At 39.7% G+C, this 23052-nt stretch overlaps 1 protein-coding gene across 1 annotated transcript in view; it reads right to left on the bottom strand.

Annotated features, from left to right (window-relative positions):
• Positions 1–7489: 7489 nt before the first annotated feature.
• The window catches only part of ALG13 (ALG13 UDP-N-acetylglucosaminyltransferase subunit), a 79758-nt gene continuing 64195 nt past the window's right edge, over positions 7490–23052 (bottom strand). The window contains 1 exon segment of the mRNA XM_082610728.1: positions 7490–8375. Within this exon segment, the coding sequence (XP_082466854.1) occupies positions 8098–8375 (278 nt within the window). The 3' untranslated portion in view covers positions 7490–8097.

Raw genomic sequence — 23052 nt, 5'->3', positions numbered from 1 at the left:
AATCTGAGCACATTTGGGTAATATTTTCTGAAGTTATCAGTTGACATTTCTTTTAAAGTTTTTTCTGTAGTCATGGACTTTTCAGCAATTAACTTTCCCCTAATTAATTCAGATTCCTGAAGTTTTGTCTTTTAATTAACTTTTAGGCCACCAGAACACTGGTTAGCATACCAGAACAACTTCACTTTCAGCCAAATAACTCAGTTGCAAGTCCTGGCCTTTTTTTTTTTTTAATTTTTAAAGTCACGTTTATTTATTTTTTTTACATCTTTATTGGAGTATAATTGCTTTATAATTGTGTGGTAGTTTCTGCTTTATAACAAAGTGAATCAGTTATACATACACATATGTTCCCATATCTCTTCCCTCTTGTGTCTCCCTCCCTCCCACCCTCCCTATCCTACCCCTCTAGGTGGTCACAAAGCACCGAGCTGATCTCCCTGGGCTATGCGGCTGCTTCCCACTAGCTATTTATTTTACGTTTGGTAGTGTATATATGTCCATGACACTCTCTCACTTTGTCACGGCTTACCCTTCCCCCTCCCCATACCATCAAGTCCATTCTCTAGTAGGTCTGTGTCTTTATTCCCATCTTGCCCCTAGGTTCTTCATGACCTTTTTTTTTTCTTAGATTCCATATATACGTGTTAGCATACGGTATTTTTTTTTCTGACTTACTTCACTCAGTATGACAGACTCTAGGTCCATCCACCTCACTACAAATAACTCAATTTCGTTTTTTTATGGCTGAGTAATATTCCATTGTATATATGTGCCACATCTTCTTTATCCATTCATCCAATGATGGACATTTAGGTTGCTTGCATGTCCTGGCTATTGTAAATAGAGCTGCAATGAACATTTTGGTACACGACTCTTCTTGAATTATGGTTTTCTCAGTGTATGTGCCTAGTAGTGGGATTGCTGGGTCGTATGGTAGTTCTATTTTTAGTTTTTTAAGGAACCTCCATACTGTTCTCCATAGTGGCTGTATCAATTTACATTCCCACCAACAGTGCAAGAGGGTTCCCTTTTCTCCACACCCTCTCCAGCATTTATTGCTTGTAGATTTTTTGATGATGGCCATTCTGACCAGTGTGAGATGATCTCTCATTGTAGTTTTGATTTGCATTTCTCTAATGATTAATGATGTTGAGCATTCTTTCATGTGCTTGTTGGCAGTCTGTATATCTTCTTTGGAGAAATGTCTATTTAGGTCTCCTGCCCATTTTTGGATTGGGTTGTGTTTTTGATAATGAGCTGCATGAGCTGCTTCTAAATTCTGGAGATTAATCCTTTGTCAGTTGCTTCATTTGCAAATATTTTATCCCATTCTGAGGGTTGTCTTTTGGTCTTGTTTATGGTTTCCTTTGCTGTGCAAAAGCTTTGAAGTTTCATTAGGTCCCATTTGTTTATTTTCGTTTTTATTTCCATTTCTCTAGGAGGTGGGTCAAAAAGGATCTTGCTGTGATTTATGTCATAGTGTTCTGCCTATGTTTTCCTCTAAGAGTTTGATAGTGTCTGGCCTTACATTTAGGTCTTTAATCCATTTTGAGCTTATTTTTGTGTATGGTGTTAGGGAGTGTTCTAATTTCATACTTTTACATGTCCCTGTCCAGTTTTCCCAGCACCACTTATTGAAGAGGCTGTCTTTTCTCCACTGTATATTCTTGCCTCCTCTACCAAAGATAAGGTGACCATATGTGCGTGGGTTTATCTCTGGGCTTTCTATCCTGTCCCATTGATCTATCTTTCAGTTTTTGTGCCAGTACCATACTGTCTTGATTACTGTAGCTTTGTAGTATAGTCTGAAGTCAGGGAGTCTGATTCCTCCAGCTCCATTTTTCATTCTCAAGATTGCTTTGTCTATTCGGGGTCTTTTGTGTTTCCATACAAATTGTGAAATTTTTTGTTCTAGTTCTGTGAAAAATATGGCCATTTTTTAAAATAAATTTATTTATTTTTGGCCACGTTGGGTCTTCGTTGCTGCACACAGGCTTTCTCTAGTTGTGGCGAGCAGGGGTACTCTTTGTTGCAGTGCATGGGCTTCTCATTGTGGTGGCTTCTCTTGTTGCAGAGCACAGGCTCTAGGCACGCAGGCTTCAGTAGTTGTGGCACATGGGCTCAGGAGTTGTGGCTCGTGGGCTCTAGAGTGCAGGCTCACTAGTTGTGGCACACTGGCCTAGTTGGTCTGCAGCATGTGGGATCTTCCCGGACCAGGGCTCAAACCCATGTCCCCTGCATTGGCAGGCGGATTCTTAACCACTGCACCACCAGGAAAGCCCTGGCCTAATTATTTTAAGTGTGATTGGGTGTATAACATTTATACATTGGTTAGATAAAACAATTTAAAAAGCAGTAATATATCTGGAAAAGACGTGCAACCAGTACAAGCAAATTCCAACAACTCAATAATAAAAACACAATTTGAACACATTTCAAAAAGAAATATATACAACTAGCAAATAAGCACATGAAGAACTGTTAAACATAATCATAGGGAAATGCAAATTAAAACCACAATGAGATACCACTTACTACCAAACCCACCTGAATGGGTACGATCAAAAAGACTGACACCACCAAATGCTGACGGGGATGAACAATTGGATTCTCATATACTGCTGGTGGGAGTATAAAATGGTACAATCACTTTGGAAAAATCTCCTTCATTTCTGTACTAAACATATACCTAACCTATGACCCAGTAATTCCAAGAGGAATTAAAACAAATGCTCATAAGAAGACTTTTACAAAAATGTTCATAGCAGCTTCATGCGTATCTAAAAACTAGAAATGGCTCAGGTATCCATCAACAGGAGAATGGCATTTTTGTACAATGAAATGCTGCTCAGCAATAAAAAGAACTATTGACACATACAACATGGATGAATCCCAAATACCTTATGTTAAAGAATCCTTACACAAAGGAGCACATACTCTGATTCATTTATATACAGTTTAAAAAACAAACTATGATAGGAGAAAAATCAGAAGAAAAAGTGGTTGCCTAGGGGATGGGGATCGGGGAAGCAGGGATTGACTGGGAAAAGCATGAGAGAATTTTCTGGAGTAATGAAAATGTTATCTTGATAAAGGCTTGGGTTTCACAGATGTGTGATTTGTCAAAATTCATTGCATCAAACACTTAAGATTTGTGCATTTCATCACATGTAAACTTTACCTCAAAAAGAAAAGAACCTTTAAAAAAGAACCTTTAACAAATACTGAACTCTAGTTAACAATATCCATGCTGAGATGTTTAGGGGTGAAGTGTATTTAAGTCTGCAATTTTCTTTGTAATCATCAAAAAATAGGATTTATAGATGGTTATGTGAAAAGGTAAGTGTAGTAAAATGTTAATTATATGATCTAGGTAGTGGATATACAGATGTACACTGCACAGTTATTTCAACTTTCATGTTTAAAATTTTTCATAATAAAATGTTGGAAAAAATAAGCAGTGAGTAAAAGAAAAGAACTAGGTTAACAAAAGCCAAATCTATACCGTGCTTCAAAACAACTAGGAGGAAGAAAACTTGAGTAGCTGAAGCTCTTTTAGCAGAGCTAAAAGAATGAAAGAAAATTTAAACAAAGTTCAACTGCTGATGCAAGCAAAGCAACTGAATATAAAAGTTTGTTTTTCTGTGGGACTACACATGTGGTAGAACTTTTATTTCTTTTATTGTGGTAAGAACATTTACCATGAGATTACCCTTTTAAGACATTTTTAAGCATACAATACAGTATTATTATCTACAGGCACAAAGTTGTAGAACAGATCTCTGGAACTTATCTTGCGTAACTGAAATTTATCAAGATAAAAATCGTTACTCTGATCTGGTTAATACACCAGCAAGGAAATAAAAGGTTTTTTAAGTCAAGAACTCTAATACCCTAGTATTAGCGTAGAATTTTTTTTCTACAATTCTGCAAATGATTTGAAAAAGCTGTACCATATAGTTTAGAAAAAGCCATAAGATCTGCAAGAAAAGGTTTGTTAGTTGATTAGGTGAAGGGACTGATCACCTATATAACACCAATACATCAATAACTATTATTAATATTTGGCTAAAATAGATCTTAACATTTTACTCATTGACTGGCCTGAATTCATAAGAATTGATTCAGTTTAATCTCAATATTGTAGAATTACTCTCCACCCCTCTCATAAAAGGTTTAGCCAGTGGCATGAGCCACCTACCAGACAAAAAAAAAAAAAAAAAAAAAAAAGCTCTTCAACACTAAAGGATTCCTGGTTTCCAAGCTCCCCTCTGGCAGCCATAAGGAGAAAAGTGAACTCAAAAGTGGTGGTGGTGATTATTAGAAAACAATGAAGCAGTTAAACCTGAAGTGGTTCACTCACCTCAATTAGTTTCAACTATAAATAAATGTCATGGTTTAATATAATTTAGTTTTACATGTAGCTAGTGAATATTCTTGAGAATTACAGGACTTTAAGAATCAGTTGCCTATACTATAGGCTTCCCCCAACCCCCAGATACCTTAACAAGGGTACCTATGAACCTTATGGGACAGTGTCTCTAAGATCTTGTTTCTTTTCAGGATTCAAGGCAAAATGTTTAAAAACCTGAACTTTTACTAATTTTATAAACATTACCTCTCCAGATGGCCAGTTACCAAGGTAGTTTTTCTTCAACTATTATGGAAGATTTCAAACACAAAAGTAGAGGGAATAGCACAATGAACTCAATCTTCAACAGTTATTATTCAACAGTTACAAACATGCAGCTTATCTTCATCTATAAACCCCACCCCCCAGATTATTTTGAGATGATACCCAGATTTATCATTCTAAAGCAGTTTTAGTCACTCAGTAGGTAGTTACCTAAACTCAGGTCCAGCCTTTCCTGAAGCTCCATCTTTCCACATACAGGCACCCCACACATCCCTGAAACTGCCTTTGATGACTGAGGCAGGAGAGAAAACAAGTGTTCTAAATCAAGTTGCTCCAACTGAAATTTAACACTCTAGCTAAGATGGGGGAAACAAGAGGTTGCCTTTTGCTGTATTAGTTCTCCTGAATTCTTTTTATTATAAATGGAAATATAAATGGCCTCAAAGAGGTTTCATGTAAAATGGACAAAATTTGACCCAGATTTAGAAAAATCTAGATTAAGTTCATGCCCTACCTCCAATGGACTATTTCATTATTCATGGAGATTTATGTCTGAATTAAGTTCTGAATGTATGGTGTTCACATAAAAAAATCATGATTTGTTTATACTTTTACTTCCAAAGCTAATTAAAAGGTTATGCCTTGATTATAGGCTCTAAGGAAATGAAAGATGTTTTAAATTCACAAGTCTTGAATTTCAACAGTAAAACAGATTCAATATTTTCATCTGCTCTTAATCAAGGCAGAAAACCACAATTAGTCTTGAGAATAAATATACACAGCATAAAAATGAATTCTAATTGTTTTTCCTCACTATGGAAATGAACCACTTTTCTACCTTTGGTGTAAACCAGATTTATCTCAGGAAGGCGGTGAAAGTAAAGGGTCCAGAACAAACCACAGTGCCTTTATATCCTCCTTTCTCCAGCAATTCTCAATGTCTACCACTATGTTTATACTATAGGTTGATTAAACATGTTAAGTCTTAGGGTTTTTTTTTTTTTTAACCAGAAAGACCACTTTGTTTTTAACCCAGAAGCTGCCTTCAAAAACCACTGCAGGGCTTCCCTGGTGGCGCAGTGGTTGAGAGTCCGCCTGCCGATGCAAGGGACGCGGGTTCGTGCCCCGGTCCTGGAGGATCCCACATGCCGCAGAGCGGCTGGGCCCGTGAGCCATGGCTGCTGAGCCTGCACATCCAGAGCCTGTGCTCCACAGCGGGAGAGGCCACAACAGTGAGAGGTCCGCATACCGCAAAAAAAAAAAAAAAAACCACTGCAGACTTCTGCTTCAGTACAGGTTACCTTCACTCTCCCAACTCACAAAACAATAGGAGGGTCAGGGCTCACTCCTTGATTATTTCTTAGAGAAGTCTGACTGTAAAGCATAAACAAGTGGACTATACTTGTATGATTTAAACAGACCATTCATACCACTGATTTCAACACTGGTAACAACAATTAGGTTGATCTTGGGTTTTTAAGTTAATAATAAGCATCTCACTAAACTGCATTAAATTAGTAATGGAAATCAAGGCAAGGCAGCAACCTACAAGTTTAAAAAATAAACAAATCAACTGGAAGCCTAAGGCAAATGTACTTATCTCAAAACCACACAATTTCCAAACCCACATTCTCAAGATAGACTACAACCTTCTAAAACACTGCTTAGAAGCTAATTAGTGAACCACTGACAGTTGAAGATACAGGACAATCACTTGCTGTGAGTTATGTACATTTCAGAAATGCTGGCATATTTGAAAAATGTTGGAGAGGGGTTGTTCCATGTTTCAAGCTTGACTAAAATAAACCTTTAAACATAAAACAATCTGTAGGCTGCACAAATTGAGAACCCAGGAGGTTAGCAGAGAAAAAGCTGAAACATTAATACAGAGGTTGTTAGATAGATCAGTGAACTGTTGCCCATCTTTCTTTATTAAAGTTGTCAGATGCCAACTTGTAGAGCAAGGACTTGTAAAGATCCAGGATGCAAAACCAAAACACTACCAGTTCCATGTCTATTACGAAGCAGAAGCCTTAACTAGTACACTGACTGATTTGAAACTCATTGTTATCAATCATCTTGAGAACAGTATACTGAAGATAGGATATCTTCTTTGCAATGGATTCCACTCTAGTTCTTTCACCTGTTCAAGCACCTTGAGCCCTGAGTCTCAGTTGGTTCTTTTTGCCTGGGGTATAGCTGAAGGTGGGAAAGAACAGAATGATTCACAAGCATAAATAACTTTTAAAGGAGGCAATATAAATAGGTTTTGTGGCAACCAAAGAACACTTTTAAAATAGCTGTTTGTAGGTGAGACAGAGCAAAGCATTCATGATGAATTACCTCTCAGAGGAGAACTGAATGAATACAGAAAATCTTGTAATCTTTGGGTAGATGAAAGGGAGAGAAGGGAGAAGGGCTTATAAAATGTGTCTCACAGAAAGCTGAAGACAAGGCAGGCCTGAAGAGATACAAGGTAAATCTAAACAATAATTTAAAGATTCAACAACCATTAGAAATATAGGACAATAAGAAAGTAAGTCTAGATTAAAGTTCCATAAGAGAATTAACAGATTCTTTAAAAAAAAAAACAGAAACACAACTTAAAGGGACATTCTCAAGGGAAAAGAACTGGATATGGTAGTATGCATTGCAATGTCTTGAGATTAAGTAACATTTCAACTGACCCTGCCAATCCATGCTATAAATTCACATTTTCTGGCAACCAAAATACTAGGGGGAAAACATATGGAAACAATCAAATGTCTGGTACTCTTTGCTGCCATGAAAAAGCAAAAGAAAATCTCACTCATTTTAGCAATTTTAAATGCTAATTTTTATTTACTGCTTAATGTGCAAAGGACACCAATACTGTGCAGGAAAATGGTTACATAAATCCAATATTAAACAACAACACATGGGATAAATCTAAAGCAGAGCACCATGTGCCTTCAGAACTGATTAATATCATAGAACACAACTCAGTTCACACAATTCTTAAGAAACCTGAAGAGAACTCTCACTTAATATTAAGCTAGTTACTCAGAAGCAAATGCACTTGGTTTTGTTGTTTCATTTTCTAGGAAAAAGTAGAAGTTTTTCCAATTTTGCATGGTTTAATATGATGTGTGACATCGGAACCAAGGCAATAGTTCTTAAGATTTACTCCATTTATCAATTGGTACCATCAGCTAATACAAAGTTGACAAGCTGGCTAACAGGAAAACAGCTGAATACAATGAAATATGCTCAAATATGGGGTTACATGTACATTCATCTCAATGTCCTTATTCACAACCCAAAGAAATATTCCTTTATTTTAAAGAACTACTTTAAATCAAAAGATAAAATAATCTTAAAGACAGATACAACAGTAACCACTCTAACCACTCTTAAACACTAACATAAAACACTTTTTAAAAACAAAACAACAAGAAAAATGGCAGTGCAAGAACACGTCATACTACTGAATCTTCCATATTCTGAGGTACATAATGAGAAGGTGAGGGAGGTGAAGCAATATAGGCAAGTGGCCCAGGACTCACAGCACCACGAACCTGAGAACCAACATATGCAGCACTGACTGGATGCCAGGGGGCAACACAGGGATAATCTGGCACAACAGGAAGGCAGGAATCAAAACCTGGCAAAGGTCGCTGCCCATAGGGATCTGACATCACTGGATAACAGAATGCTCCATGAGGGACAGATGCAGGGTCAGCATTTGGAAAAGTACCTGAAACAAAGAAAGCATATAGTACACTTCATATACAAAGATTCATTAACATCAACATAAATGGATGTTCTTACAGTAAAAATGAAATTTAGCATTAACTCCAAGAAAGATCATAGCAATTGCAGCAGGAGCATTTTAGATATTAACATTAGTGACTAAAACAGGCTACTAAAAATAATATGAAAATTTTCTAATTAAACAAATTAAATATAGGAAGATGGCGGAAGCAGGACGCAGAGATCACCTTCCTCCCCACAGATACATCGGAAATACATCTACATGTGGAACAACTCCTACAGAACACCCACTGAATGCTGGCAGAAGACCTCAGACCTCCCAAAAGGCAAGAAACTCCCCCACGTATCTGGGTAGGGCAAAAGAAAAAAGAATAAACAGAGACAAAAGAATAGGGACGGGACCTGCAACAGTGGGAGGGAGCCGTGAAGGAGGAAAGGTTTCCACACACTAGAAGCCCCTTCGAGAGCGGAGACTGCTGGTGGTGAAGGGGAGCTTCGGAGCTGTAGAGGAGAGCACAGCATCAGGGGTGCGGAGGGCAAAGCGGAGAGATTCCCGCACAGAGGATCGGTGCTGGTCACCAGCCAGAGAGGCTTGTCTGCTCACCTGATGGGGCGGGCGGGGCTGGGAGCTGAGGTTCGGGCTTCAGTTGGATCCGAGAGAGAGGAATGGCGTTGTTGGCGTGAACACAGCCTGAAGGGGTTAGTGCACCAACCACAGCTAGCCGGGAGGGAGTCCTGGGAAAAGTCTGGACTTGCCAAAGAGGCAAGAGACTTTTTCTTCCCTCTGTTTCCTGATTTGCGAGGAGAGGGGATTAAGAGCGCTGCTCAAAGGAGCTCCAGAGACAAGCCCAAGCCGAGGCTATCAGCGCGGAACCCAGAGATGGGCATGAGACGCTAAGGCCACTGCTGCAGCCAACAAGAAGCCTGTGTGCGAGCACAGGTCACTATCCACACACCCCTTCTGGGGAGCCTGTGCAGCCCGCCACTGCCAGGGTCCTGGGATCCAGGGACAACTTCCCCGGGAGAATGCACGGCACACCTCAGGCTGCTGCAACGTCACGCCGGCCTCTGCCGCTGCAGGCTCGCCCGACACTCCATGCCCCTCCCTCCCCCCGGCCTGAGTGATCCAGAGCCCCCGAATCAGCGGTTCCTTTAACCCTGTCCTGTCTGAGAGAAGAACAGACGCCCTCCGGCGACCTACATGCAGAGGTGGGACAAAATCCAAAGCTGAACACCGGGAGCCGTGTGAACAAAGAAGAGAAAGGGAAACCTCTCCCAGGAGCCACAGGAGCAGCGGATTAAACCTCTACAATCAACTTGATGTACCCTGCATCACTGGAATACCTGAATAGACAACGAATCATCCCAAGTTGAGGAGGTGGACTTTGAGAGCAAGATATATTATTTTTCCCCCTTTCCTCCTTTTGTGAGTGTGTATGAGTATGCTGCTGTGTGAGATTTTGTCTGTACAGCTTTGCTTTCACTACGTGTCCTAGGGTTCTGTCCATCCATTTTTTGGTGTTTTTTTTTTGTTTTGTTGTTTTCTTTACTTAAGAATTTTATTTTTCTTAATTATTTTTTATTTTAATAACTATTTTATTTTATCTTAATTTATTTTATCCTCTTCCTTTCTACTTTTTCTCCCATTTATTCTGAGCGGTGTGGATGAAAGGCTCTTGATGCTGCAGCCAGGAGTCAGTGCTGTGCCTCTGACATGGGAGAGCCAACTTCAGGACACTGGTGCACAAGAGACCTCCCAGCTCCACGTAATATCAAACGGCGAAAATCTCCCAGAGATCTCCATCTCAACACCAACACCCAGCTTCACTCAACGACCAGCAAGCTACAGTGCTGGACACCCTAGGCCAAACAACTAGTGAGACAGGAACGCAACCCCTCCCATTAGCAGAGAGGCTGCCTAAAATCATAGTAAGTCCACAGACACCCCAAAACACACCACCAGACATGGACCTGCCCACAAGAAAGACAAGATCCAGCCTCATCCACAAGAACACAGGCACTAGTCCCCTCCACCAGGAAGCCTACACAACCCACTGAACCAACCTTAGCCACTGGGGACAGACACCAAAAACAACGGGAACTACGAACCTGCAGCCTGCAAAAAGGAGACCCCAAACACAGTAAGATAAGCAAAACGAGAAGACAGAAAAACACACAGCAGGAGAAGGAGCAAGATAAAAACCCACCAGACCTAACAAATGAAGAGGAAATAGGCAGTCTACCTGAAAAGGAATTCAGAATGATGATAGTAAAGATGATACAAAATCTTGGAAATAGAATAGACAAAATGCAAGAAACATTTAACAAGGACCTGGAAGAACTAAAGATGAAACAAGCAATGATGAACAACACAATAAATGAAATAAAAAATACTCTAGATGGGATCAAAAGCAGAATAACTGAGGCAGAAGAACGGATAAGTGACCTGGAAGATAAAATAGTGGAAATAACTACTGCAGAGCAGAATAAAGAAAAAAGAATGAAAAGAACTGAGGACAGTCTCAGAGACCTCTGGGACAACAATAAATGCACCAACATTCCAATTATAGGGGTCACACAAAAAGAAGAGAAAAAGAAAGGGACTGAGAAAATATTTGAAGAGATTATAGTTGAAAACTTCCCTAATATGGGAAAGGAAATAGTTAATCAAGTCCAGGAAGCACAGAGAATCCAATACAGGATAAATCCAAGGAGAAATACGCCAAGACATATATTAATCAAACTGTCAAAAATTAAATACAAAGAAAACATATTAAAAGCAGCAAGGGAGGGGCTTCCCTGGTGGCGCAGTGGTTGAGAGTCCGCCTGCCGATGCAGGAGACATGGGTTTGTGCCCCGGTCCGGGAAGATCCCACATGCCACGGAGCAACTGGGACTGTGGGACATGGCTGCTGGGCCTGCGCGTCCGGAGCCTGTGCTCCGCAACGGGAGAGGCCACAACAGTGAGAGGCCCACGTACCGCAAAAAAAAAAAAAAGCAGCAAGGGAAAAACAACAAATAACACACAAGGGAATCCCCATCAGGTTAACAGCTGATCTTTCAGCAGAAACTCTGCAAGCCAGAAGGGACTGGCAGGACATATTTAAAGTGATGAAGGAGAAAAACCTGCAACCAAGATTACTCTACCCAGCAAGGATCTCATTCAGATTTGATGGAGAAATTAAAAGCTTTACAGACAAGCAAAAACTGAGAGAGTTCAGCACCACCAAACCAGCTTTACAACAAACGCTAAAGGAAATTCTCGAGGTAAGAAACACAAGAGAAGGAAAACACCTACAATAACAAACCCAAAACAATTTTAAAAATGGGAATAGGAACATACATATCGATAATTACCTTAAATGTAAATGTATTAAATGCTCCCACCAAAAGATACAGACTAGCTGAATGCTGTCTACATATATATGCTGTCTACAAGAGAAACACTTCAGACCTAGGGACACATAAACACTGAAAGTTAGGGGATGGAAAAAGATATTCCATGCAAATGGAAATCAAAAGAAAGCTGGAGTAGCAATTCTCATATCAGACAAAATAGACTTTAAAATAAAGACTACTAGAAGAGACAAAGAAGGACACTACATAATGCTCAAGGGATCGATCCAAGAAGAAGATATAACAATTGTAAATATTTATGCACCCAACATAGGAGCACCTCAATACATAAGGCAAATACTAACAGCCATAAAAGGGGAAATTGACAGTAACACACTCATAGTAGGGGACTTTAACACCCCACTTTCACCAATGGACAGATCATCCAAAATGAAAATAAATAAGGAAACACAAGCTTTAAATGATACATTAAACAAGATGGACTTAATCGATATTTATAGGACATTCCATCCAAAAACAACAGAATACACATTTTTCTCAAGTGCTCATGGAACATTCTCCAGGATAGATCATATCTTGGGTCACAAATCAAGCCTTGGTAAATTTAAGAAAATTGAAATTGTATCAAGTATCTTTTCTGACCACAATGCTATGAGACTAGATATCAATTACAGGAAAAGATCTGTAAAATATGCAAACACGTGGAGACTAAACAACACTCTACTTAATAACAAAATGATCACTGAAGAAATCAAAGAGGAAATCAAAAAATACCTAGAAACAAATGACAATGGAGACACGACGAACCAAAACCTATGGGATGCAGCAAAAGCAGTTCTAAGAGGGAAGTTTACAGCAATACAGTGCGACCTTAAGAAACAGGAAACATCTCGAATAAACAACCTAATCTTCCACCTAAGACAAATAGAGAAAGAAGAACAAAAAAACCCCAAAGTTAGCAGAAGGAAAGAAATCATAAAGATCAGATCAGAAATAAATGAAAAAGACATGAAGGAAACAATGGCAAAGATCAATAAAACTAAAAGCTGGTTCTTTCAGAAGATAAACAAAATTGATAAACCATTAGCCAGACTCATCAAGAAAAAAGGGAGAAGACTCAAATCAATAGAATTAGAAATGAAAAAGGAGAAGTAACAACTGACACTGCAGAAATACAAAAGATCATGAGAGATTACTACAAGCAACTCTATGCCAATAAAATGGACAACCTGGAAGAAATGGACAAATTCTTAGAAATGCACAACCTGCCAAGACTGACTCAGGAAGAAATAGAAAATATGAATAGACCAATCACAAGCACTGAAATTGAAACTGTGATTAAAAATCTTCCAACAAACAAAAGCCCAGGACCAGATGGCTTCACAGGTGAATTCTATCAAACATTTAGAGAAGAGCTAACACCCATCCTTCTCAAACTCTTCCAAAATATAGCAGAGGGAGGAACACTCCCAAACTCATTCTACGAGGCCACCATCACCTTGATACCAAAACCAGGCAAGGATGTCACAAAGAAAGAAAACTACAGGCCAATATCACTGATGAACATAGATGCAAAAATCCTCAACAAAATACTAGCAAACAGAATCCAACAGCACATTAAAAGGATCATACACCATGATCAAGTGGGGTTTATTCCAGGAATGCAAGGATTCTTCAATATATGCAAATCAATCAATGTGATACACCATATTAACAAGTTGAAGGAGAAAAACCATGTTATCATCTCAATAGATACAGAGAAAGCATTTGACAAAATTCAACACCCATTTATGATAAAAACCCTCCAGAGCCCCGGAGGAAGATAGCGGAAGAGTAAGACACGGAGATCACCTTCCTCCCCACAGATACATCAGAAATTCATCTACACGTGGAACAACTCCTGCAGAACACCTACTGAACGCTGACAGAAGACCTCAGACCCCCCAAAAGGCAAGAAACTCCCCACATACCTGGGTAGGGCAAAAGAAAAAAAGAATAAACGGAGACAATAGGATAGGGACGGGACCTGCACCAGTGGGAGGGAGCCGTGAAGGAGGAAAGGTTTCTACACACTACAAGCCCCTTCGCGGGCGGAGACTGCAGGTGGCGGAGGGGGAAGCTTCGGAGTAGCGGAGGCGAGCACAGCAACAGGGGTGCGGAGGGCAAAGCGGAGAGATTCTGGCACAGAGGGCCAGTGCCCTCAGGCACACACCAGCCCGAGAGGCTTGTCTGCTCGGGCCGCCGGGGCGGGCGGGGCTGGGAGCTGAGGCTCCGGTATCAGCTTTCAGTCGGAGCGTAGGGAGAGGACTGGGGCTGGCGGCAGGAAGAGAGCCTGAAGGGGTTAGTGCACCACGGCTAGCCCGGAGGGAGTCCGGGGAAAGGGTCTGGAGCTGCCGAAAAGGCAAGAGACCTTTTTCCCTTTTGTTTCCTGGTGCTCGAGGAGAGGGCATTAAGAGGGCTGCTTGGGGAAGCGCCGGAGACAGGCGCGAGCCGCGGGTAAGGCGCGGACCTCGGAGACGGGCGTGGGATGCTGGGGCCGCCGCCGCCGCCGCCGCCGCCGGGCCTGTGTGCGAGCGCGGGTCACTGTTCGCCCCGCCTTCCGGGGGGCCTGTGCACCCCGCCACTGCCGGGGTCCCGGGACCTGGGGACGGCTTTCCCGGGAAAGCGCACGGAGCGCCACGGGCTGCTGCAACGTCACGCCGGCCTCTGCCGCCGCAGGCCCGCCCCACACTGCGTGCCCCTCCCTCCCCTCTGCCTGAGTGAGCCAGAGCCCCCGAATCAGCGGCTCCTTTAAACCCGTCCTGTCTGAGCGAAGAACGGACGCCCTCCGGCAACCTACGTGCAGAGGCGGGGCCAGGTCCAAGGCTGAGACCCGGCAGCTGTGAGAGCAGAGACAGGGAAATCTCTCTGTGCAGCCTCGGAGGCAGCGGATTAAAGCTCCACGGTCCATTTGATGTGCCCTGTGTCTGTGGAGTGCATGAATGGACAGCGAATCATCCCAAATTGAGGAAGTGGACTTTGAGGACAAGATTTAAGGCTTTCCCCCCTTTTCCTCTTTTTACAACGAATTATCCCAAATTGAGGAGGTGGACTTGGAGAGCAAGATTTTTGATTTTTCCCCCTGCTCTCTTTTTGTGAATGTGTATGTGTCATCTTCTGTGTAAGATTCTCTCTGTATAGCTTTGCTTCCACCATATGTCCCAGGGTTCTATCGGTCCTTTTTTTTTTCAATAATTACTTTTTAATTTTAATAACGCTACTATATTTCATACTTTACTCTATTTTACTTTACCTGCTCTTTCTTTTTTTCCTACCTCCCCTTCCTCCCTCCCTCCCTCTGCTCCTCCTTTCCTTCTTTCTTTTTCTTTCCTCCCTCCCTCCCACCCTTCTTCTTTCCACTTTCTTTTTCTTTCCTTCCTCCCTCCCTCCCTCCTGTCTTTCTTTCTTTCCTTCCTCCCTCCCTCCCTTCTTCCATTCACTCTTCCTTTTGCTTTCATTCCTCCCTCCCTCCTTTCTTTCCTTCTCTCTTTCCATCCTCCCTCCCTCCCTCCCTCCTTTCTTTCTTCCTTTCTTCCCTTCTTCCTTTCTTTCCCTCTCTCTTTCTTCTACTAATTCTTTCTTTCTGCTTTTTCTCCCTGTTATTCTGAGCCGGGTGGATGAAAGGCTCTTGGTGCTGCAGCCAGGAGTCAGTGCTGCGCCTCTGAAGTGGGAGAGCCAACTTCAGGACACAGGTCCACAAGACACCTCCCAGCTCCACATAATATCAAGCAGCGAAAATCTCCCAGAGATCTCCATCTCAACACCAGCACCCAGCTTCAGTCAACGACCAGCAAGGTACAGTGCTGGTCACCCTATGCCAAGCAACTAGCAAGGCAGGAACACAACCCCACCCATTAGCAGAGAGGCTACCTAAAAACATAATAAGGCCATAGGCACCCCAAAACACACCACCAGACGTGGACCTGTCCACCAGAAAGATAAGATCGAGCCTCAACCACCAGAACACAGGCATTAGTCCCCCCCACCAGGAAGCCTACACAACCTACTGAAACAACCTTAGCCACTGGGGACAGACACCAAAAACAACGGGAACTACGAATCTGCAGCCTGCAAAAAGGAGACCCCAAACACAGTAACATAAGCAAAATGAGAAGACAGAAAAACACACAGCAGGTGAAGGAGCAAGATAAAAACCTACCAGACCTAACAAATGAAGAGGTAATAGGCAGTCTACCTGAAAAAGAATTCAGAATAATGATAGTAAAGCTGACCCAAGATTCTATTTCCAAGATCCAAAATCTTGGAAATAGAATAGACAAAATGCAAGAAACAGTTAACAAGGACCTAGAAGAACTAAAGATGAATCAAGCATCGATTAAAAACACAATAAATGAAATGAAAAATACTCTAGATGGGATCAATAGCAGAATAACTGAGGCAGAAGAACGGATAAGTGAGGTGGAAGATAAAATAGTGGAAATAACTGATGCAGAGCAAAATAAAGAAAAAAGAATGAAAAGAACAGAGGACAGTCTCAGAGACCTCTGGGACAACATTAAACACACCAACATTCGAATTATAGGGGTTCCAGAAGAAGAAGAGAAAAAGAAAGGGACTGAGAAAATATTTGAAGAGATTATAGTTGAAAACTTCCCTAATATGGGAAAGGAAATAGTTAATCAAGTCCAGGAGGCACAGAGAGTCCCATACAGAATAAATCCAAGGAGAAATACGCCAAGACACATATTAATCAAACTGTCAAAAATTAAACACAAAGAAATCATATTAAAAGCAGCAAGGGAAAAACAACAAATAACACACAAGGGAATCCCCATCAGGTTAACAGCTGATCTCTCAGCAGAAACTCTACAAGCCAGAAGGGAGTGGCAGGACATAATTAAGGTGATGAAGGAGAGAAACCTGCAACCAAGATTACTCTACCCAGCAAGGATCTCATTCAGATTTGATGGAGAAATTAAAACGTTTACAGACAAGCAAAAGTTGAGAGAGTTCAGCACCACCAAACCAGCTTTACAACAAATGCTAAAGGAACTTCTCTAGGCAAGAAACACAAGAGAAGGAATATACCTACAATTAACGAACCCAAAGCAATTAAGGAAATGGGAATAGGAACATACATATCAATAATTACCATAAATGTAAATGGACTAAATGCTCCCACCAAAAGACACAGAGTGGCTAAATGGATACAAAAACAAGACCCATATATATGCTGTCTACAAGAGACCCACTTCAGACCTAGAGATACATAAACACTGAAAGTAAGGAGATGGAAAAAGATATTCCATGCAAATGGAAATCAAAAGAAAGCTGGAGTAGCAATTCTCATATCAGACAAAATAGACTTTAAAATAAAGACTATTAGAAGAGACAAAGAAGAACACTACATAATGATAAAGGGATCGATCCAAGAAGAAGATATAACAATTGTAAATATTTATGCACCCAACATAGGAGCACCTCAATACATAAGGCAAATACTAACAGCCATAAAAGGGGAAATTGACAGTAACACACTCATAGTAGGGGACTTTAACACCCCACTTTCACCAATGGACAGATCATCCAAAATGAAAATAAATAAGAAAACACAAGCTTTAAATGATACATTAAACAAGATGGACTTAGTTGATATTTATAGGACATTCCATCCAAAAACAACAGAATACACATTTTTCTCAAGTGCTCATGGAACATTCTCCAGGATAGATCATATCTTGGGTCACAAATCAAGCCTTGGTAAATTTAAGAAAATTGAAATTGTATCAAGTATCTTTTCCGACCACAATGCTATGAGACTAGACATCAATTACAGGAAAAGATCTGTAAAAAATACAAACACATGGAGGCTAAACAATACACTACTCAATAACGAAGTGATCACTGAAGAAATCAAAGAGGAAATTTAAAAATACCTAGAAACAAATGACAATGGAGACACGACGACCCAAAACCTATGGGCCGCAGCAAAAGCAGTTCTAAGGGGGAAGTTTATAGCAATACAATCCCACCTTAAGAAACAGGAAACATTTCGAGTAAACAACCTGACCCTGCACCTAAAGCAATTAGAGAAAGAAGAACAAAAAAACCCCCAAAGTTAGCAGAAGGAAAGAAATCATAAAGATCAGATCAGAAATAAATGAAAAAGAAATGAAGGAAACGATAGCAAAGATCAACCAAACTAAAAGCTGGTTCTTTGAGAAGATAAAAAAAATTGACAAACCATTAGCCAGACTCATCAAGAAAAAAGGGAGAAGACTCAAATCAATAGAATTAGAAATGAAAAAGGAGAAGTAACAACTGACACTGCAGAAATACAAAAGATCATGAGAGATTACTACAAGCAACTCTATGCCAATAAAATGGACAACCTGGAAGAAATGGACAAATTCTTAGAAATGCACAACCTGCCAAGACTGACTCAGGAAGAAATAGAAAATATGAATAGACCAATCACAAGCACTGAAATTGAAACTGTGATTAAAAATCTTCCATCAAACAAAAGCCCAGGACCAGATGGCTTCACAGGCGAATTCTATCACACATTTAGAGAAGAGCTAACACCCATCCTTCTCAAACTCTTCCAAACAATATCAGAGGAAGGAACACTCCCAAACTCATTCTACGAGGCCACCATCACCTTGATACCAAAACCAGGCAAGGATGTCACAAAGAAAGAAAACTACAGGCCAATATCACTGATGAACATAGATGCAAAAATCCTCAACAAAATACTAGCAAACAGAATCCAACAGCACATTAAAAGGATCATACACCATGATCAAGTGGGGTTTATTCCAGGAATGCAAGGATTCTTCAATATATGCAAATCAATCAATGTGATACACCATATTAACAAGTTGAAGGAGAAAAACCATATGATCACCTCAATAGATGCAGAGAAAGCTTTCGACAAAATTCAACACCCATTTATGATAAAAACCCTGCAGAAAGTAGGCATAGAGGGAACTTTCCTCAACATAGTAAAGGCTATATATGACAAACCCACAGCCAACATTGTCCTCAATGGTGAAAAACTGAAACCATTTTCACTAAGATCAGGAACAAGACAAGGCTGCCCACTCTCACCACTATTATTCAACATAGTTTTGGAAGTTTTAGCCACAGCAATCAGAGAAGAAAAGGAAATAAAAGGAATCCAAATCGGAAAAGAATAAGTAAAGCTGTCACAGTTTGCAGAAGACATGATACTATACATAGAGAATCCTAAACATGCTACCGAAAAACTACTAGAGCTAATCAATGAATTTGGTAAAGTAGCAGGATACAAAATTAATGCACAGAAATCCCTGGCATTCCTATACACTAATGATGAAAAATCTGAAAGTGAAATCAAGAAACCACTCCCATTTACCATTGCAACAAAAAGAATAAATATCTAGGAATAAACCTACCTAAGGAGACAAAAGACCTGTATGCAGAAAATTATAAGACACTGATGAAAGAAATTAAAGATGATACAAATAGATGGAGAGATATACCATGTTCTTGGATTGGAAGAATAAACATTGTGAAACTGACGCTACTACCCAAAGCAATCTACAGATTCAATGCAATCCCTATCAAACTACCACTGGCATTTTTCACAGAACTAGAACAAAACATTTCACAATTTGTATGGAAACACAAAAGACCCCAAATAGCCAAAGCAATCTTGAGAACGAAAAATGGAGCTACAGGAATCAGGCTCCCTGACTTCAGACTACACTACAAAGCTACAGTAATCAAGACAGTATGGTACTGGCACAAAAACTGTAAGATCAATGGAACAGGATAGAAAGCCCAGAGATAAACCCACGCACATATGGTTACCTTATCTTTGATAAAGGAGGCAGGAATGTACAATGGAGAAAGGACAGCCTCTTCAATAAGTGGTGCTGGGAAAACTGGACAAGTACACGTAAAAGTATGAGATTAGAACACTCCCTAACACCATACACAAAAATAAGCTCAAAATGGATTAAAGACCTAAATGTAATGCCAGACACTATCAAACTCTTAGTGGAAAACATAGGCAGAACACTCTATGACATAAATCACAGCAAGATCCTTTTGGACCCACCTCCTAGAGAAATGGAAATAAAGACAAAAATAAACAAATGAGACCTAATGAAACTTCAAAGGTTTTGCACAGCAAAGGAAACCATAAACAAGACCAAAAGACAACCCTCAGAATGGGAGAAAATATTTGCAAATGAAGTAACTGACAAAGGATTAATCTCCAAAATTTACAAGATGCTCATGCAGCTCAATAACAAAAAAACAAACAACCCCATCCAAAAATGGGCAGAAGACCTAAATAGACATTTCTCCAAAGAAGATATAGAGACTGCCAACAAACACATGAAAGAATGCTCAACATCATTAATCATTAGAGAAATGCAAATCAAAACTACAATGAGATATCATCTCACACCAGTCAGAATGGCCATCATCAAGAAATCTAGAAACAATAAATGCTGGAGAAGGTGTTGAGGAAAGGGAACACTCTTTCACTGTTGGTGGGAATGTAAATTGATACAGCCACTATGGAGAACAGTATGGAGGTTCCTTAAAAAACTACAAATAGATGTACCATATGACCCAGCAATCCCACTACTGGGCGTATACCCTGAGAAAACCATAATTCAAAAAGAGTCATGTACCAAAATGTTCATTGCAGCTCTATTTACAGTAGCTCGGAGATGGAAGCAACCTAAGTGTCCATCATCAGATGAATGAATAAAGTAGATGTGGCACATATATACCATGGAATATTACTCAGCCATAAAAAGAAACGAAATTGAGTAAATTGTCGTGAGTTGGATGGACCTAGAGTCTGTCATACAGAGTGAAGTAAGTCAGAAAGAGAAAGACAAATACCATATGCTAACATATATATATGGAATCTAAGAGAAAATAATGTCATGAAGAACCTAGGGGTAAGACGGGAATAAAGACACAGACCTACTGGAGAATGGACTTGAGGATATGGGGAGGGGGAAGGGTAAGCTGTGACAAAGTGAGAAAGTGGCATGGACATATATACACTACCAAACGTAAAACAGATAGCTAGTGGGAAGCAGCCGCATAGCACAGGGAGATCAGTTCGGTGCTTTATGACCACCTAGAGGGGTAGGACAGGGAGGGTGGGAGGGAGGGAGATGCAAGAGGGAAGAGATATGGGAACATATGTATATGTATAACTGATTCACTTTGTTATACAGCAGAAACTAACACACCATTGTAAAGCAATTATACTCCAATAAAGATGTGAAAAAAAGGAAAAAAAATACATATATAAATGTATGTACAATGTGTCAAATGTATTCTACCTAGAGACAGCTATCTTCCTGGGATAATTTAGATATCAACAGACTACACAAAGAAACATTCTCTAGAGTCATTCTTGTCAGTTCAGTTCTTATAAGAGTTCGTTGCAATTAAGTTGTCATATAGTTTTCCAGTATAACACACACCGTCCAAATAACCATTTTGTATTATTTTTGCAATTAAAAACTCAGGTGTTTTTACAGTCTGGTCTATACTTAAAGGCAAAACTCTGAAGACCATCCCAAAAGACCAAACATTTAAGTGTCATCTCTTGAATGTCATGAACATGCTAGCATCATTTAAAATTTACAGCACTTTCACTACCATGCACCAGTTTCAATGGAAATAAATAGATGCTGTTCTGACCTTATTATAGTAACTATATAAATATTTTTAAAAAGAAGTCCCATATTACTTGGGATAACTTAAGTTCATTTTGTGAAGTAAAGACTGGCACTGTCTCATGTTTACTACAATAAAAATAGCTCTATAAAAGGTACATGGAACAAAAATGTAATAAAGGTTGATGCTTTAATTTTTATTACCATGGGCCACATCACACCACCACATGAAGAATAAGATTCTATAGTGCTAATATTCTAAAACTATTAATACTCTAAGAAAAGGGAGGAGAGAAAGAAAATTCACATTCCTCACATGCACCAGAACAGTATACTTATACATATAAGGTTTCATATAGTTCTTATTACAACACTGGAAAGTCATAAAATACATTATTTCCCACTTTACACAAAATCAGGCTTAGGGAGGTTAAGTAACTTAGCCAAAATCACAACCATCAAGTAGCAGTCGCTGGAATGTAAAACAGATTTGGTTAGGTTAGTCCAGATCGTTTCTTCTACCTCCTGCTGATTCTAAGAAGGGCAGTCCAAAGATCCTATTCTAAATCCTTGAAAATGCCTCCCCATCTATATTATACTGTGAACTCATAGATAAAGCAACCATCCTTATGGTCTGGCACAGAGGTCTCAAACTTTTTGGTCTCAGGATCCCTTTACACTCTTAAAAATTGAGGATCCCAAATAGCTTTTGTTTATGTGGGTTATATCTATCAATATTTACCATATTAGGAATTAAACTAAGTTAAAAATATTATTTCATGTAAAAATAAACTCATTATGTTAAACTCATTTTCCATACAAATTTGTATTTTCCAAAAAAAAAAAAATTGTGAGACCAGTGGCATTGTTTTACACTTGTGCAATCTCTAATGTATGGCTTAATAGAAGACAGCTGGATTCTCATATCTGCTTCTGTATTTTATCTATTATGATACATTTAGTTTGAAATATATGAAGAAAATCTGGCTTCATACAGATATGTAGCTGGAAAAGAGAGAAGTCTTAATAATTAGGCTTTTCAGATAATTGTAGATATTCTTTGATGCTGTACCAAAACTAGGTAAGTGGTAATTTCTTAGAGGTCAGTAGCAATGTGGACTTTTCATACTTTGTTAACATTAAAATCCAAGTCCACTGTTTTATCTTGCATCTTGGATAGATCTTTTACTAAATCATGCACAGGTAAGATTATACATTGGTAATTGGGAAAATGTTATTTCACTGAGTTATACGATCTACCAAATGTTGACACAGTTCATTATACAATGTAAAGCACCACATTCATTAATAGCCCCCCACCATTTATTTTATTAGAAGAGTTAATGAAGTCTTGGAAGCTGTCAAGCTCATGGTGGTAGATAAAAATTAGAATTTTGGATAACATGTATTTGAGTGCTGGAATTTTTATCTTTGACAAAAAATACTATCCGTTGCTTTTCTTGAAGTGATAAGGCTTAGCTGTTCATTTGAGAAAATGTCTGCCGGATCCCCAAGTCTGGATAACCATAGTCTGTCTATCACTCTTTCAAGTAAAAACAGTGTTCCATGAAAAGTCAGCTAGTTTAGCTCGAAACTCAAGCTTACAAC

Source organism: Mesoplodon mirus, assembly GCF_964341445.2.
Source record: "Mesoplodon mirus genome assembly, chromosome: X".
Lineage (NCBI taxonomy): Eukaryota > Metazoa > Chordata > Mammalia > Artiodactyla > Ziphiidae > Mesoplodon > Mesoplodon mirus.
Note: the sequence above shows the minus strand (reverse complement) of the source record. Positions and strands in the feature narration are given on the sequence as shown.